Source organism: Sinohyriopsis cumingii, chromosome 16 (genome assembly GCF_028554795.1).
Source record: "Sinohyriopsis cumingii isolate HCF-2022 chromosome 16, ASM2855479v2, whole genome shotgun sequence".
In the NCBI taxonomy this organism is placed as follows: Eukaryota; Metazoa; Mollusca; class Bivalvia; order Unionida; family Unionidae; genus Sinohyriopsis; species Sinohyriopsis cumingii.
The window spans coordinates 67931195-67950712 of record NC_142976.1 but is presented as its reverse complement, the minus strand read 5'-3'; the positions used below and the strand labels follow the sequence as shown (position 1 = coordinate 67950712).

Genomic DNA, 19518 nt, shown 5'->3' with positions numbered 1-19518 from the left:
AGAAGCTTATAAAAATAATAACTGTACTTACATTCATCTCGGAACTTTGGTTCTGCATTAGGTCCGACACGGGCAAACGTCCTGAGCAGTTCTAGATGAAGAGCATGTTCTTCCCTGTACATTGAATCATCAAGGAATGTTTGTAGCTGCATGTAGACACGGTCTAGCACCTACAAGAGATATGCCAAAAATATGACACAATACAGTGGAAATGTTTATACTGAACTTCAGTTAAACAAAATTTAAAAAATTAAAAAAATCAAGGCTTCCAAATTTGATAAACTGAAAATTAAAAATAAAGTCACTATGCATCCCAGAAGTTGCAACATATAATAAAATACATTTTATTATTAAATGTATCAGAATGAAGGCCCTTTCTGTCCCAGATTTCTTAGCTTCTGTTTCAGTATTATCCTTTTGTTATTTATCTTTCCTCTTAAATTGTTTATTTGTCACAATTATTTCAGAATATTCAAATATAAGTGAAATTCACTTAATGACAGGTTGTTTTTGCCAATCTGAAAACTTTATGATTTTTATTTTCTTCAATAAGCAAAGAGACAAATGGCCACTCAAATACACAACACTAAATTAACACACATATTTCACTGACCCTGCCAATAAACAAATTCCTTAATAAGTATTCATTGTTTATAATAAAGGTTAGTTTTGTTGTTCATGTCTATCCCATTGTCTTTAATTAGGTCCTATGCTACATACATGTACTTTTAAGGACTTTTATGAGTCTACATACTTTTAAGGACTTTTATGAGTCTACATACTGCCATACAAAGACATATCATATCAGTGTGTGAAGGACTGAAGTTATAGAATAAATTAAAACAAGCACAATCACAACTGAAGTACTTGCAAATTTTATTTCTTATTTCATTTCATTCAAATAAAGATTCATCAAGTGTTGATGATGTCATCTCATATCAATGGCAGGTGCTATTAGGTCTGTCTAGACAAGAACAATACCATTGCTTAGGGGGGAGAAGCTGTCATCACTGTATAGAATCTTATCCTGGATTATGAAATAAAAATTGATTTTGTTCATTAAAGTCCAGCAGCAGCTTGAACATGTATCAGTTTCAAAATCTATTTGCATTTGATTATCTTTTCACTTATCACGCATCATGTTTTATTTGTTATCATTGGATTCATTCTGCATTTCATTCTGTTTGCATTTTGTTTTCATTTCACTGATAAAATTACCCATTTCACTGATACAATTACCCCATTTCACTGATAAAATTACCCCATAAAATTACCCATTTCACTGATAAAATTAGTCATTTCAATGTCTGTAGCATTTATTTCAGATCAACAATCTGACATCCAGCAGAGATCTGAACAAAGTACTAACTTAAATCAAATTGATTATTGTAAAACTTTAGAAGAAAAAAATTTCTTTTTAAGCTGCTGAAATTATATCAGCCTCCCCGTTCAGGTTTCATTATAAACAGTATAATAATCTGAATTCAAATCAAAACTAGCAAGACAATGTGACAGATCTTTATCATGACCAATATTTCTTCTGCCATGATGCATGAATGTGACAGATATCATGGAGTGGTAACCTTTCATGTTAATTGGTGCCATTTCTTTCTCCTCATACTGCCTGAGAAAAATAATGTCATGAAGTTGATGGATTGAGACATTCAATAGGATGATGTTATTGGCTTGGCACCAGTCTATGATATCACACCACTTTCCCTCACAAGACTTCAGGGTTGTGGGCCTTCTAGATATTATGATTTTCTCCATAATTGTAGATCTAAATTCTTCTCTCACATGAACCAGGAATGAATAGGTGCCAGTCTAGTCTCGGATGGAACACCTGTGACCGTGACTGTCTGAGAAGATTTGGTTTGGCCATAATCTTCCTGGGTATGTATATCACATATCAAGTAGACTGTTGACCCAGTACTTGTCCCATTTGAGAGGGGCCATCAGAATTATCTTGCAACTGTGTTCCCTTGTTTTCTGTTTTATTTTCAGCACTATAACCTAAGAGGGGGAGACAAAGACCATAACCCATCCTGACAGACTGACAGTGCATAAAGAACTTGTGACACAAAGGTGGGCAATTTTGGCTCCACCTTATTACAAAACAACCAATCAATGGACGCTCCCAAAGTGCATATATCTGATGAAAAACCAATGGATGAAGGGACCATTCCATATCAATACCTTGACAGTTTCTGGAGAGAATGCCAGCCATGACATTGAGTCTGCTGGGAATGAGTCTGATTTGTATGTTGATCTGAAGTTGGCAACAACTACAGAGAAACTGCCCAATCAGAACACATGGATTGGGCAATTTGGTGCTCCCATCTGAGGAGGTAAAATATTGCTACGGAGTTGTCAGACATAATCAGGACCAACTTCCTATGGAGTTGGTCTTTCCAGAACTGAAAGGCATTTATGATAACCTTCATTTGCAGGAGGTTGATGTAATGAAGCAGTTCCCCATATCTTCATCTACTGCTGACTGTATCAAAGCTGGGCAACAAGTTAGGTCCCCAATCATACATACTGGCATGTGTACACTTTCACTTCCAGCTTGGCCTTCTCCAGAGGAATTCCTGTCATGAGCCAACTGTGGTTGTGTCATTATACAGGAAATCCTACTTTGTTTATGATAATGACTTTTCGATTAAGTGGACTGGAAAAAGGGCACCACTGAGCCATCAAAGCCACTCACAACGGGTGCATACAAGGTTGGCATAGCAAAATCAAATCCACTGCACATTGAATAATCCCTGAGTTGCAAGAACTCTCTCGCTGAAATCCAAGTCCTGTTGGAAATGAACTCGGGCAGTTTGACGATCTGTACAACACAGACATGAGGGAACATTTTAGTTCTTCCATTTGATCTAAATATCAACCTTGGGTCCTTACCAAAATTATGAATTTTGTTGTTACCCTGTTCTGGTTTACTGCCTTTACAGCAGTGGTGGGAAATCTGGAAGATCACCTCCAAGAACATATGGTAAGTTCTGTTTTTCTCAAGGACAGAAACAGTCTCCTATCCATTTTGAATCATCTCTGTTTTCTTTTGAGGTGGCAAAAGTCTGACCTTTACATTTGAGATCGGTTAAAACTCCATACCCAGGTGGACAAAACACTAGATCTGTAAAGATTGGACTTTTACCACCTCAAAAGAAAACAGAGATGTTTCAAAAGGGATATTGCAGGTGGAATAGAGATGTAATGTCATTATCTCTATATAAAACATGGTAACTTCCTTGTTGGTCATATGTGAACAAACAGTAAGCTGGCTCTGCCAGACAAATGTGTCATACCAGTACAGATGATGGTTTGTTCACCAGGAATATGGTCGACACAATTGCTGATCATGTGGAAGGCAGTCCAGTTGGTGCCAGAACCATCATGCCACTGGCATAGCTGGATGGATGGATCTATCACAAAGATAATGTAATTATAACTGTATGTAGTTATAACATGATAGAATGAACAAATCTATCATTATGGTATCTGCAACTGTAGGAAGATGAAGCCATTGGCTTGACAAGATGGAGGGATCTTTCAGCAAGATCCTGGATAAAGAATGCTGGACTGGCTGGATAGTCAGTTTCACATGTTAGACAATCGCAGATGGTGTGTGACTGTGATACAGTAGTATAGGATGGATCTACTGGATTCATTAAAAAAAACCATAAGCCCCAACTTACAGGCCCAAAGGCTATACTCAGACATGTGCGGGGTACTTACACCACTTGAGCTTCCTAAAAATGGGGGAATGTTCCCCACTGTGTCATTATTAGCTGTAGGCATTTAAAATGTTGTGTTGTCACTGTCTTTCTTTGCCTTTGTTGACTTTTGTAAAAACTGTAGACCAATAGCTTCTGACCATACAGCACACAAAATGCATGATGGTGTTGAAGTACATTCTGTACATGCAAGGAATGACTTGTACATTTCTTCCTTGGATTTTGAACTTGTTGAATTTATTACCCTTCGTCAACAGGTTTCACTGCAATATTTAAAATACAACAAAAAAATGTGTAAATTAACAATGCAGCATGTTAATAAGTCCTAAAACAAAACCCTTGACTCATGTGGTGAGCAACATTAGGCAATGTGCACAGAACTCAATTACAATAGGTCTCAATGAGAGCAAATTGTGCCATGCAGTATAAATAGATAAAGTCCATGAAATAACCAATTTACAAAATATTGTAAACAAAATTTTCTATACAAACTATAGAGGAATGTTTATTATACAATACAAATCCAAATTTCTCGATGGATGGTTAAAATTTGCACTGGTATCGGCATGGATTGACAGCAGGAATTTTGTACAATGTTGACTTACGACAGCAAAAATTTAACACTAAGTGCACCTAGTGGTGGCTAGTGGAAGTAATGGACAGGAGCTACTGTTCTTTGTCTACATAATAAAGACAAGAAATACTCATTTTCATCTTTAAGTAGGGATGGATTTGGAAGGGAGCAGGCTTATATTCCTAACTGTAATACAATCAGGGAATGTATTCAAATGAGAAACTGCTGTGACAGTCATCAGCTGATTGGCTGTTCCATATTTCTCATTTTTACACCATTTTCAAGGCTGTTCATCATAAAACTGAGAATGTGTTCTTGAATTTAGTCTCACCACCCAACATTGATGTTATTTGCATAACCTCATGCCTTTCTGCACTAGCTTTAATCTCATCGGATAGAAACAACTGGTTAAAGTGTTAAAAAAACAAAAACAAACCTACTTAGACAAGGAAACCAGCTGAGATAAAGTGCCGTTACTCTAGTACCTTCCATACTATACAATGTTTTCAAAAAATATTGTTATAACAAAACTAGAGACCAAGCTTATCTAGAATTGTATATGTTTTACAAAATGACAACATCTGATTCAAAGCAAGTTTCTGCCAATAATTTTACTAAAACAATTTGTCATGAAAAAGATGCAGCACATCAAAAGACACTGAAGTAGTAACTATTTATCTCACATAATTTTCTTGTCTCTATTTCTTCAAATACTTTGGCCAGTTCTTGCAATGGCTGACACATAAAAACCACTGCCATACTGAGAATGTGCTGTACAACCAAAGTGTTATGGTCTTCCTGTCTGACATGAAATATTTTATACAAATGCTTGTAGCACTCAGTAAAATCAGTTACATGAAAGCCAAACTTACCTCTCTGGTGTGTGTAGATTCAATGACAGTTCCTAGAGCTGGAATTGTGGCTGTTCTTACTGATCTGAAAAAACAAAACGGCAATTATCAGAAATTAAAGACCAAGAGATATGCTGTTACAAAATAATCTCTACTCAAGGATACTCTGTAACATTAAAATTTGTGTCTTCTGTAATGAGTCTATTGATGTTTGGGTACTTTAAGGGTAAAGTTTGATACTGGTTGGTCACAAGAAAGGGATAACTAGCATATTCTACGTAAGACTGGTCAAGTAAATGGAACTTAGTTACCTTATAAATAAGTTAGACAACACCTTTTGGTCAATCTCATGGTATACTTAATAGCAGGCTAACTGAGAAAATCTACAGAAAACCTTTCTCTCCTTTTAAATCATAAGCTTATTCATTTATATATTTTTTAAAATTTGTTGATGAAATTACCTGGTGTAATAGTGCTGATGACAAGGCCGATAATATTCATAAATTTGGACCATGATTCTTTTAGATACTACAAACTTTAAGTTGTTGTTGTTGTTGTTCTAGGGTTTAACTCCATTTTTCAGCACAAGATAGACTATACATGGCGGCTAGTATAACTGGTGGAGGAAGAACCCTGGAAAACCCAGGGAAGAACCACCGACCCACGAGAAGCTACTGGCAGGCTTTCTCACGTACCCACGCTAGCTGAGCCTTGGACTCGAACCCACGCAGACAGAGGTGAGATGGCAGTGATCCGGAACGGTGAGTGCTTTAGACCACTCAGCCACTCGGGGCCCCACAAATTTTAAGTAAAATATGGTTAGCTCAATAAGCATCTAAAGTGTGTGCAGTTAATTAGATCTCATCAGCAATCATGCTGACATCAGACTGGTCAGTAATTGTTTGTAGCAGACTGTTGGTTTTTGTGCAAGTAAGATCAATTAAACCTTATTTATAACTACAGCCAAACCTGTCCTAACAGTTACCTGAATTCAGCGGTCACCTGGTCATAATGGTCATTCTAATTTCTCTATGGCAAACTTCCTATATAAATGTCATGTAATCAGTGGTCACCCATCATCCACAGTCAGTGACCATGTGTGTCTTAATCAAGCAGTAGTTCACCTCTCTTCTATGGTCGGTGGCCATGTTTCTTAACCAAGCACTGGTTTTGCCTGCCTTCTATGGTCACTGGAGCATATCAGCAGTGACCACATCAAATTAAATGTCTTTTGTTGCCTGAGCAAGGCATGGTATATATAAAGGTATATTATATGAATCAATGTTTAAATGTTTTGGATGAAAAATAGAAATACATGTGATCTCTGGGTAGAAGTAAACTGCACCACTGATATCCCATACGGTTACGGTGTGACTAACAATAGCCCCAGGAAACTCGTTTTTGTTTTCTAATCAACAAAGGTCACAAACAAAAGCTGAGTGTCTCCTGATCTCAGTGAATTTGAATAAAACTTAATCCATCAATCATTTGGAGTGTGAACACCTGTTTTTATGCCTAATTATACCAACTGCCCAAACAAAAAGTCAGTTTGTGTTACATAATTACAGTTGTCAATTAGTAATTTTACTTAGGAGCCTCTACTAATACTGAGATAAATGTGTTTGAGTGTGTGTGTGTGTGAGAGAGAGAGAGAGAGAGAAAGAGAGAGAGAGAGGGGAAGAGAGAGGAAGAGAGAGGGAGGGAGAAGGAGGGAGAGGGAGGTGTATAAATCAATGCATGTACACAGTAGTAATTTTCTTGATTTCAAGGAGGTGCACTTAAATTATCAGAGTGCTTTATAACACACAAAATGGTACTGATAAATGCACAAACTGTTATTTCTATACAGGAGAGAAGATATCAACTCTTCCATTGGCAAGTCAAAGTGAAGATACTGTATCATTGTGTGGAACTTATTTGTATTAAATTTTATTGCTTTTCTTTTTGTTAAATAGCTCAACTAAATTTGCATACACTGGTAGCAAACTACTACTGCTAATAATAATACATGTGATATAATAATAATGATACTACTAATATTAATGGTAATGCTAATAATAATACATGTGATATAATAATAATGATACTACTAATATTAATGGTAATGCTAATAATAATAATACATGTGATATAATAATAATGATACTACTAATATTAATGGTAATGCTAATAATAATACATGTGATATAATAATAATGATACTACTAATATTAATGGTAATGCTAATAATAATACATGTGATATAATAATAATGATACTACTAATATTAATGGTAATGCTAATAATAATACATATGATATAATAATAATGATACTACTAATATTAATGGTAATGCTAATAATAATACATGTGATATAATAATAATGATACTACTAATATTAATGGTAATGCTAATAATAATACATATGATATAATAATAATGATACTACTAATATTAATGGTAATGCTAATAATAATACATGTGATATAATAATAATGATACTACTACTAATAATAATGCTAATGCTATCTGGTTCATAGTACAAGTTCGATAGCTGAACCTGCCTTCAGAGGTCACCTGTCTACAAAGGCTACTTTTACCGTTTACCATGGGTGGCTGCTGTAGACATCTTTGACTGTAATTAACAGTGATGAATGTTGAGTTAGGGGTCACTCGCTGTGTCAGCTGGTTTCCATTCCCAGACAGGTCTGATAAACAGCATGTTTTCTAGATGATAGCCAAACTCAGATGAAGGGAAAGGGGTAACCCACTCTCTTTTATAGGAAATAATGCAATAAAATGTTTTTCTTTGAAAAAAATTTCCGTGATGGATTATAAAAACTTTACTTGTGAACGTGCTCCAAATTTAGATCTCTTACAAACAATTGAACAATATAAGACTGCATGCCTGCAAACATTGGCTGTGATGTATACCCATGTTCATGGCTTTAGAAGACTAAATCTTTATGTTCATGGTCATGAAGAAAGCAATACTTGTATCTTGCTCATTGGTTGCAGCAAAACAAAAACAGCTGGTGGGTCTACATATGCAGCAGGGGTTCCACCAAAAACTGCTGTCAGCGACCAAAAAACGGTGTCTCAAATATTTGGAACTGCTCAAATTCGAACATGCAGGCTGCCTAGATGTAAAACTAACCAAACCTATACCTGCTACAAGATTAACATTTCGTTAAGAAATGGGAGATGCCTGAACCTTCCCTTCCAACAATTCCTAAAAAAGAATATTCCTTAAATAGAATTCAGTGATCATAAAACACATTTTCTTACTTTCCAATTTTGACCTGCTACCTAAAGCTCAAGCCTCTTGTGTAGATTCTTGAGGGTATGTACTGTGCCAAGGGCAAATGTCAATAAAGTTATGTGTATTTGTCTCTGCATGCCCAGTATGTATGTACATAAATTACAAGGTGGGCATTTCTATAGTTTCTAAACTAATACCAGTAGGTTAAGTCCCTTGGAAGAAAGGGATGACTCTGAAGCCAATATAATTTGCATGTATAAATGTGTATATTTGTACCCAGTAATTGTATATATGGTCATGGGGTAGGAATCTCAAAAGTTTTCAAGTTATGACTATGGGGCTATGTCCCTTAGTTAAGGATGAGCCCTGGGGTCAATATCAGCTGCATGGATAAATCTGTCTATTCATGGTCAGTTAAGTTTATGTATGGTCTTAGGGATTAGAGCTCATTAGTTTCTCTGTTATGACTTGAAGAATAATTTTCTGCAAGCACCAATAGACCTTTAGGGCATGACCCTTGGGTCCCAGTCATGTATGTGTTGACACTTAGGTCGCTGCTCAAACAATAACAATTATCATACATAATGACAAACAACTTGGGAGATATTTAGAATTGATGTACAATCACCCTACCACTCTAGCCCCACCATCAGGGACAAGATCAAAATTTTAAAAGTTTTAACACAATCTACACCCATATGGCTATCACATGCCCATAGTTCAAGCATCTAGCTTCAACAGTACTTCAAGGATGTTACACGCATACAACAACACATATGTATGGATGGACAGTATGACATTATCCCTTGACTTTTTTGAAAGCATGGGGATAATAAGCAAGAAAGTTTGGTTATTAGTCCTGCCATCATAGTGGAACGGGCTTCTGCTTTCACTTAAGTCTAAGGGTATATAATAAAATTACTCAAAGAAATGTTCAATGGAATTCAATGAAAGTCAATATGATAAATGTCAGTCATACTTGAAAGAAATGATAAAATTTTGGTACATGTGTGTTAGTATCTATTAAAGTACTGCCATGATGAATATTACTAATACTGCTACACAGTATCCATGGCTTTGCATCTGATACCACACCCATGACTTTCATCTTTATCTAAATTTTACCCTATACAGCCTCTGGGAAAGAGTTGTCTCCTCATAAAAATCAAAACCTTTCGCACTGTAGTGTATATAATACAGTACATAAGCCAACAGTCTATCCACAACAGTCCTGCAGGGCAGCGTCCAGGGTGGCAGAAGGCGAGGTAGACGGAGAAAAAAGTGGTTGACAATATCACAGAATGGACCAGGAAAAGTTTTGCGGAGACACAGGCATTGGCACATGATCGAGACAAGTGGAGGGAACTGGTCAGATGTTCAGCAGCACAGTGCCTCAACGACCACACTAGGTCATGAGACTGATGATGATGATGATGATGATGATGATGATGATGATGATGACATAAGTACATTCAGCGAAAGATAAAAAGGCACTGTCAGACTGTCAGGCTTGGTATCAACAGCTGCCATCATATAACTTTAAGCTTCCTTTAAAATCTGACAAGCACTGAAAGAAAGACCACTTTTTCTTCGGTCTCATCTGAGGACTTTATAGTCTTTAATAATAATAACTGGGTGTGATGCTACAGAAAGATTTCATAACATCTCTTGCATCACAGACATGCATTCAGGCCATTATCCAATCAACACCAAAAAATAATTTTGTTTGTAATCTTACATTTCTGGGTCATTGCACAAAGTAACAAGAGCCGGGATTATCCTGGATGAAGCAAGAACTTCACTAACGCACTTCACAAGGATCTGTCAAGAGAACAAAGGAGCATTTTGAAAATAAGAATATGCCTTCTTGTTAACCGTACTGTTTGAAGGTACAAAAAGAGCCCACAAATACCCTGAATCTGAGTAATAAGTCCATAAATAATTCTTATATTAAGATTCAAATTAAAAAAACATGATTAAAATCATGTCAAGTGTGAAGCACTTTACTGTGCTAGTTTGACCTGATTACTGTAATGCAAAATGGCAGAAATTCATCACATTATATTGAGTTGTAAACATAGAATTCAGATTGTCCTAAATATCTTAATAAGAGATATAAAAGCCATGTTTTCCACAAATAAAAACATCCTTCACAATCATCTCATTACTGCAAACTTTAACTTTCTCAAAACAACAAAAAATTTATGATGAATGAAATATATGTGAAAGGCATCAAGTTTTTATCATACTGTTTACTCCCAGTTCTTAACATAATTAAACTGATTCCGGCTGCTTTGACTCTGCTATATCAACTGGGTTTAAACATAAGAATTTTATGGGCTGATTCAACATAGGATTTTATGGACTGATTCAACATAGGATTTGATAGGCTGATTCAACATAGGATTTGATAGGCTGAATCAACACAAGTATTGTTTATATCTATGCTTGTGATGGGCTGATTCAATACAGGCATTGTTTATATCTATGCCTGTCATGGGCTGATTTAATGCAGGTATTGTTTATATCTATGCTTGTGATGGACTGATTTAACATAGGTATTGTTTATATATATGCCTGTAATGGGTTGATGCAACTCAAGTATTGTTTATATCTATGCTTGTGATGGGCTGATTTAACATAGGTATTGTTTATATATATGCCTGTGATGGGTTGATGCAACTCAAGTATTGTTTATATCTATGCTTGTGATGGGCTGATTCAACACAGGTATTGTTTATATATATGCCATTGATGGACTGATTTAACACAGGTATTGTTTATATGTATGCCTGTGATGGGCTGATTCAACATAGGTATTGTTTATATCTATGCCTGTGATGGGCTGATTTAACACAGGCATTGCTTATATCTATGCCTGTCATGGGCTGATTCAACACAGGTATTGTTTATATCCATGCCTGTGATGGGCTGATTTAACACAGGTATTGTTTATATCTATGCTTGTGATGGGCCGATTCAACACAGGTATTGTTTATATCTATGCTTGTGACGGGCTGATTCAACACAGGTATTGCTTATATCTATGATTGTGATGGGCTGATTCAACACAGGTATTGTTTATATCTATGCTTGTGATGGGCTGATTTGTGTAAGTGCTCTATATCATGATCAAGTCCAAAAAGCACAAACTGTAAAATTTACTGTAATCTCTTTTGGACGCCAGATGTTTAAAGAAATTACATGTAACTGATGATTGAGTCTGACACTGTTAGACTTGTATTTGAACTCTTCTCATCTATTCATGCAAACATCAGAATTTATCATATATACTTAATTACAATTCATCCAACTGATAACAGCACTGACTCAGATCTGCCATACATTATGCAAAGGCTGATCTGGGTCTATGCTGTTTGCAGTTGTACTCAACTTATATGTGAGTATATTTGGTACCAAAGCATGTATTTATCCCTAAATCATTAACTCATTACCTCAAACATCCTGGCTGCAGTAGCTCTAACTTGAGCGGATGTGTGGACTACTCCATCCCATAACACCCCAAGCAATAAGTCATGATTACTTTGATTGGTACTGCAAGTAAAAAAAATCATAGTGTTATAAAGTGTGGCACCTGACCGAGTTATCAAACAGCATTGTCAGTAACATGTTATAACAAATGTTATGGGCTGTTTGGTATAGAATGGTATAACAAATGTTATGGGCTGTTTGGTATAGAATGGTATAACAAATGTTATGGGCTGTTTGAGATTATATGGCATAACAAATGTTACGGGCCATTTGTGATTATTCAACTGTTACACAAGACTAGGGGTGTGATATACTGGGGTCCAGTACATTGCTGTTTTCTATTCTGGCAATACATATCTCAATATGGTTCTCTGCACCGCACCTTTTTTCTAGGTCATGCTTTCATGCTACAAATCTCTGTATACGGCACAATACTTCCAATCTAATTCAAGAACCATATTTTCTTTTGGTTTCCTAGATGCACGCTTAGCATGAGATTGCAAGAGAATGTAAAATGCAATGGACAGTATCATTATTCTGGCAAAGTTAAATTGGGCGTTGGCAAGTCAAGACCAGGGGATGTTTTACAAATTAAAAATAATTAATCAACTTCACTTTCCCTTAGATATTTATGTCCTGTTCATAAAGACACTAAATGATCTATATTAAAATGTCTGTTTTGTAAATGTATCAATTCCTCTATAAAAAAAATTTTTTTATCCAATGCCCAGAACGTATATACAAAAAAGCATGCAACATCTACTGTTATGATCAATATTTTAGCTACAAAGAATAAAAAGAAAGCAAAACATTTAAGCAAACAGGAGCTGTATCAGATGTTTTCCATGTGAAATATACCACTCCTCGATAACTCACACACAATGGGGTCCCAAATCATAGTCCACACTATGAGAGGGTGGGAGTTATCAAGGGATCACCATGACAATATGAAATGATGCCATCCTTGCTGGACAGCAAAAATACTGGGGGGGGGGGGCCAACTGGTCTGTTTAATGGCTGCATTTTGCTCTATTTTAAAATCATGGTGGGAATAATTGTCAATAAAGCACTTTTCTAACCAAGTTATTTGTTTTTATGTAAAAATGACCTCTATTTTAAAGATGCCCAACTGCTGAGAAATTGTTAACATAATTCCAACTGGTTTCAACAACCAGCATGTGTATGTGAAAACAGTGTGTATTACATCACTGCTTTATGTTGTTTCTGCATAGTCTGGTTCCCTGAACCAAATATTTCCTGTTTTGCTCTCCACTATAGTGGAATGCAGTACAACACTAAACAGGGAACCAGACTAGCTATTGATTCAAATTCACAACCAAACAAGATTCCTTTTATTAAAAAAGAGAATATTGAGTTTGTGAAACAGCCCTCGTTGTCAAAGTTAATTTTTTTATTGTTCTATTAGTAAAATACTGATGCCATGATTTCATTGCAAGTAACAGTGAAACTTTTTCTCATCCATGAGGAAATCTCTGAATGCCAATTCAATAATTACATATTATTAAAAACTCTGAAATTAGCTACTCATTAATAAAATGTGTCTGTGAAAAAGAATTTTGTGTCAAGTATTTGCTTGGTTGTCTTGCTATCTTTAGTCACATTTGTGAATGACTATGCTAATTTAAGGTAGTTTAATTAGATTACATTCATCCCAAAAAACAGTAACAGTGTTCGATTGATCACTTGAAATGAGTTTGAAATTATTTCCAACAAAAAAAACAAAATGTGCAGTGTCATTTGAAGTCTTACAAGGTAACATCACTTAGAGATGTTGTATTTTTCAAGTGGTAAAATGCTATAGCTAGTATTTTATTGTTTTCACTCAGTGTTACTGTACTGCAGTATGTATTGTAATATGGGTTTGATATATTGCAATATATCACAATACGGTTTAGGGCGTATCATTGCAACCCTACATAAAACTAAAATGAATGGTTCTTTTACACAATACAGGGTTATTAGTGAAATTAAATTTTATAATTTGAAAGGCATATTTTAAGATTTTTTTCAAGGTTTTAGATTTTTTTGAGATTCAAGACACAAAGCAGTTACCAGATATCGCCATCGCAAGCTTACAATTTATGAAAAATTTCATAAAGTATGCTCCGAGTTTGTTTCTAAATAAAATGAAACTAAAGATAAAGTGAAAATTAATAAATAATTTAAATGACCAGATGTCTTTAAATTGTACACTTTATCGTCCCCTAGTTAAGCCTAATGAAAAACTATGTGCAAACAAAGTATTAGATTTTCAACATTTTTTTCAAAGTTCTAAGTCTTTTAATTTATTTAGGTTTCCTTCAGTTTTTCAGGTTTTTACTTAGGTTTCTAAGGTCAAAATGAAATTTTAGGTTTTTCAAGGCTTTTGAGGATCACTCTGACAAAACTAAAATTAATTACTCTCTTATGTAAGACTCTTACATATGACTAAAATGAATGACTCTTACAATGACTTTAAAAATGAATGACTCTCTTACATAAGACTTTAAAAATGAATAAATCTTACACTGACTAAAAATAAATGACTTACATAAGGCTTTAAAAATGAATGACTCTCTTACATAAGACTTTAAAAATGAATGACTCTTACAATGACTAAAAATGAAATGCTCTCTTACATACGACTTTAAAAATGAATGACTCTTACACTGACTAAAAATGAATGACTTACATAAGACTTTAAAAATGAATGACTCTTACAATGACTAAAAATGAATGACTTACATAAGACTTTAAAATGACTCTTACACTAAAAATTAATGACTCTTACACTGACTAAAAATGAAACGCTCTCTTACATACGACTTTAAAAATGAATGCCTCTTACACTGACTAAAAACAAATGACTCTTACATTGACTAAAAATGAAATGCTCTCTTACATAAGACTTCAAAAGTGAATGGATCTCTTACACTAACTTTAAAAATGAATGACTCCTTACATATAACTAAATATGAATGACTCTTACGTATGAATAAAATGAATGACTCTTACACAGACTTTAAAAATGAATGAATCTCTTAAATTGACTTTAAAAATGAATGAATTTTGAACTTAAGACTAAACATGAATACATTTCTTACTTACGCCCAAAAATGAATGAATTTCTTAAATGAAAGAATCTCTTATCTTAGGCTCTTAAAAAAATGAATGGATTTCATAAGTTAGACTTTGTACAAATATTTTTTGAGTTAAGGGAGAAATATTTTGCAAGTCATTTGTTTGCCTTTGGCCGTCATAATAAAATCTCCTTTATAAAATCTTCTGAAAGACTGATACATATTAGTGATATGCCTAACATTTTTAAAATAAAATATTATAATTAATATAAAAGAGCTAGGTGTGGGGATTTGACCGTTCTTCACAAATCATAAATAGCATTCTATTGTAAACAAAACAAACAATAATATTTACATCTTGTATTTTTGGCCAAGAAAATGAAGCTGATCTTAAGCGGAATAATCCAGAAGATACAGTAGGGATGTGCATACCTTAATTCTGAGATGGTGGTGCGTAAACTATCCAACGGAGCCTGGTAAATTGACAGTGAACACAGAACTTCCTGTAAAAATTGTGACAACTGCTTACGGTCTTCTTCCTACACAGTGAAGAACAATAAAATTATAATGAATATGTCATCAATCAAAATAGAGTCAAACTCTTTTAATCCAGCCAAAATCATTCTCATAACATATTGTAAGTCAAATTAGGGTGGAACAGTCATGTGTCTGACAAACACATGATGATGTTTATGGTGGTTTTACTGTCGAAAATGTATTATTACTAGCAAGGACTCAACAGAACCAGTAAAATGGATCTTTGCAACTGTTACAGTAAAGCTAATATTAATTTCCTATAAGCTTCAACAAGGCATAAAAGTCCATTCTAACATGCTTTGGAAAATTCTGTCCAACAAAAATGCAAAAGTTGTAATTCCCAGTAGTACTATGTAACATAAAATATCAATTTCACAATGGTGCAAAGGTTTCCAACAGTATAACAAAGATTTTAATCCTGCAAATGTTGATAATAATATTAATAATAATAATAATAATAATAATAATAATAATCATAATATGGACTTAGTAATGCACCTAGTCTTTTGAGGCTCTAAGTGCTTTACAATATCAGATAAAATGTTAAAACATATACAATTATAAGGTTACAAAAAATTACAAAACAAAATGAAAATGTTAGGTTTGCTTGGATGTCATGCGTTAGTTGAGTTCTATTTATCATAAAGATGTTTCTCTTGGTAGTAGATTAGGGACTGTTGTTATTGTTGTTGTAGGGTTTAATGCCATTTTTCATCACATGATAGGCTTTACATGGCAGCCAGTATTAATGGTGGAGAAAGAACCCGGGAAATCCCCGAAAAGAACCACCAACCCTCGAGAAGCTACTGGCAAGCTTTCTTACATACCCACATAGGCTAAACCCAAGGCTCGAACCCACGCAGACAGACGTGAGAGGGCAGTGATCCATAACGGAGAGTGCTTTAGACCACTCGGCCACTCGGGGCCCTGGCTATTGTTTTAGCAACAACTTTATATAGAATTAATTGAAGACAATCACAAAGACGACTTACTGGCTTTACTCATGGACCAGTAATAAGTAATATTTCTGATAATGTTTATTTTGGCATAACACTTCAAGAACCTGGTGATATTGTTAAATTTCAGAAGCTATACCACGATCATATTATATTAAAAATTTATATGCAAACTCTTCCCCAAAATGATAATAAACATTTTCCACACTATTTCTCATACTTAAAAGAAGGAAAACAAATTCCCAGTACAAGAAAAATACACATATTACAAATTTCAAGAACCACTCCACGATCATATTAAATTCGAATTGATATACGATCTTTTCCCCATAATGATAATAAATTTGTTATACACTATTTCATGTACTTTGAACAAAAAATATTTTTTCATGTGTGAATGAATATAAGAAATTTCGGAAGCCACACAACTACTGCGTTATATCTGAATTTGCGTTATAGTGGGGCGCGTTATAGTGGGGTTGCACTCTATTACATACCTAATTCTTGTCTATGATTTTAGATTTTATTTTAAGAGCATAATTACATGGATATAAACGTGTTTACAGCTGTTGAGTTCAAGGTCTAATTTTTTTCAGAAATTAAGAATGTTCAAAAAGTTGTTTATGAATTTGATGGGGAAAATTCCCCTCATCCTGGTTCTGTTATTGCATCTTAGCTTTTTATATAAATCTTGTTTGCTAAAGAATAACTCACCCCATATATTAAAATCAGGTTGGAATTCATCCAGAACACCACTGGAATTCAGCTGGACACATGACAGATCATTTAAGACTATAAGCGATTTAATTCACAATAATGCAAGTTCCTTTTAAATTTTCATTTTTTATTTTAGGGAATAAATTATTTGTTGAATTTTACAAAACTTGGTTTTCACTCTTTTCTGTTAGTTTAAGACCATAGAGTCGTAACATGTTTAACATGAAAAAATTACAAGTATTCATAACTATCAAAGTACTTAAATCATACTAAGATTTTTAACAATTTATTTAAATTATTAAAAAGAAAACTTTTGTAACACTGATAAGCAGTGCTGCATTTTGTGACTTCTGTGTCTGCATACGATACTTTCAGGTGATACATGCATGTTTAACTAAGAATTCAAGAAAAATATAATTTTTATGGAATTTCTGTGGTTTACAGTACATACCAAGTTAAAAGCACTAAGGACACCTGTGGCATACACTGGGACAACACATGTAGTAAGGAGTGAATCATTATGCTGAAAATTAACCCTTGAATCTGAAAGAGAAAGCAATTTTTTTAAATTAATCATTTTTCTATGAGCATACATGCCTGACTACAATAACATTAGGAAAAAGCTCTGCCACCTCTTAAATCCAGCAATCACTGTAAGATAAAAATGTTGTCTTCCATATAGACAAAGACAAGAAACTCTTCCCAATCATTCCAGTTACCTTCCCCCACCAGCACTAAGTAGTTATGGTTGTTGACCATCTTCAGCTTGAGCAATACCCCAATGAGGATACTCACATTTGCAAGGTGTGGTAGACTTTTGCAGTAATGTGATCAGGTGAATATTTTTGAGAAACATAATTTACTAAAAATGTAAGTTTGCTCCTTTGAATGCATTCCCCAATCACATTAACATTAGGAGAGGAGGTAAGATGAAGTGGTAATATCTACCATAGTCTCCTTGAAGGGAATAAGGATTCTTCCCTATACAAGAGTAAACCACCATATCTAACATGGTCACCCTGAAGAGAATAAGGATTCTGCCCTATACAAGAGTAAACCACCTATATCTACAATGGTCACCCTGGAGGTAATAAGGATTCTTCCCTATGCAAGAGTAAACCACCATATCTACAATTGCCACCCTGGAGGGAATAAGGATTCTTCCCTATACAAGAGTAAACTGCCATATCTACCATAGTCACCTTGGAGGGAATAAGGATTCTGCCCTATACAAGTGTAAACCATTTCATCTATCATAGTCACCCAGGAAGGAATATGGATTCTTCCCCATATAAGAGTAAACTGCCATATCTACCACAGTCACCCTGGAAGGAATAAGGATTCTGCCCTATACAAGAGTAAACCACCATATCTACCATAGTCACCCTATAAGAAATAATGATTCTGCCCTATACAAGAGTAAACCACAATACCTACCATAGTCACCCTGGAGGGAATAAGGATTCTGCCCTATACAAGAGTAAACCACAATATCTACCATAGTCACCCTGGAGGGAATTAGCATTCTTCCCTATACAAGAGTAAACTACCATATCTACCATAGTCACCCTGGAGATAATAAGGATTCTGCCCTATACAAGCATAAACCACTTCATCAACCATTGTCACCCAGGAAGGAATATGGATTCTTCCCCATATAAGAGTAAACTGCCATATCTACCATAGTCACCCTGGAAGGAATATGGATTCTTTCTCATATAAGAGTAAAAAGCTACATCTACCATGGTCAACCTGGAGGGAATATGAATTCTTCCCTATGCAAGAGTAAACCACCATTATCTACCATGGTCACGCTGGAGTGAACAAGGATTCTTCCCTAAACAAGAGTAAACTAACATATCTACCATAGCCACCCTAGAGGGAATAAGGATTCTTCCAATGCGGGTAAACTGGACACATAATATCAGACCACCATGACTGACAGTCATATAAGCCATGAGCAGTACCCAAGTAAGACAAAACTAAAGGCCATATAAGCCGTGAACAGTACACAAGACAAAACTGAAGGTCATATAAGCCATGAACTGTACACAAGTAAGACAAAACTGATGGTCATATAAGCCATGAAGAGTACACAAGTAAGACAAAACTGATGGTCATATAAGCCATGAACAGTACACAAGACAAAACTGAAGGTCATATAAGCCATGAATAGTACACAAGTAAGACAAAACTGATGGTCATATAAGCCATAAGCAGTACCCAAGCAAAACAAAACTGATGGTTATAAAAGCCATGAACAGTACACAAGACAAAACTGATGGTCATATAAGCCATGAACAGTACACAAGTAAGACAAAACTGATGG

The 19518-nt window shown here is 34.9% G+C and overlaps 1 protein-coding gene across 1 annotated transcript in view; it reads right to left on the bottom strand.

The window, feature by feature from the left end:
• Window positions 1-19518, bottom strand: part of LOC149780719 (RAB11-binding protein RELCH homolog) — a 188522-nt gene that overhangs the window by 102796 nt on the left and 66208 nt on the right. The window contains exons 19-24 of the mRNA XM_089937770.1: window positions 17641-17732; window positions 15412-15518; window positions 11863-11962; window positions 10146-10228; window positions 5187-5250; window positions 32-170 (exon numbers count right to left, since the gene is read on the bottom strand). Of these exons, the coding sequence (XP_089793896.1) occupies window positions 32-170; window positions 5187-5250; window positions 10146-10228; window positions 11863-11962; window positions 15412-15518; window positions 17641-17732 (585 nt within the window). The remainder of the gene's footprint in view (window positions 1-31; window positions 171-5186; window positions 5251-10145; window positions 10229-11862; window positions 11963-15411; window positions 15519-17640; window positions 17733-19518) is intronic.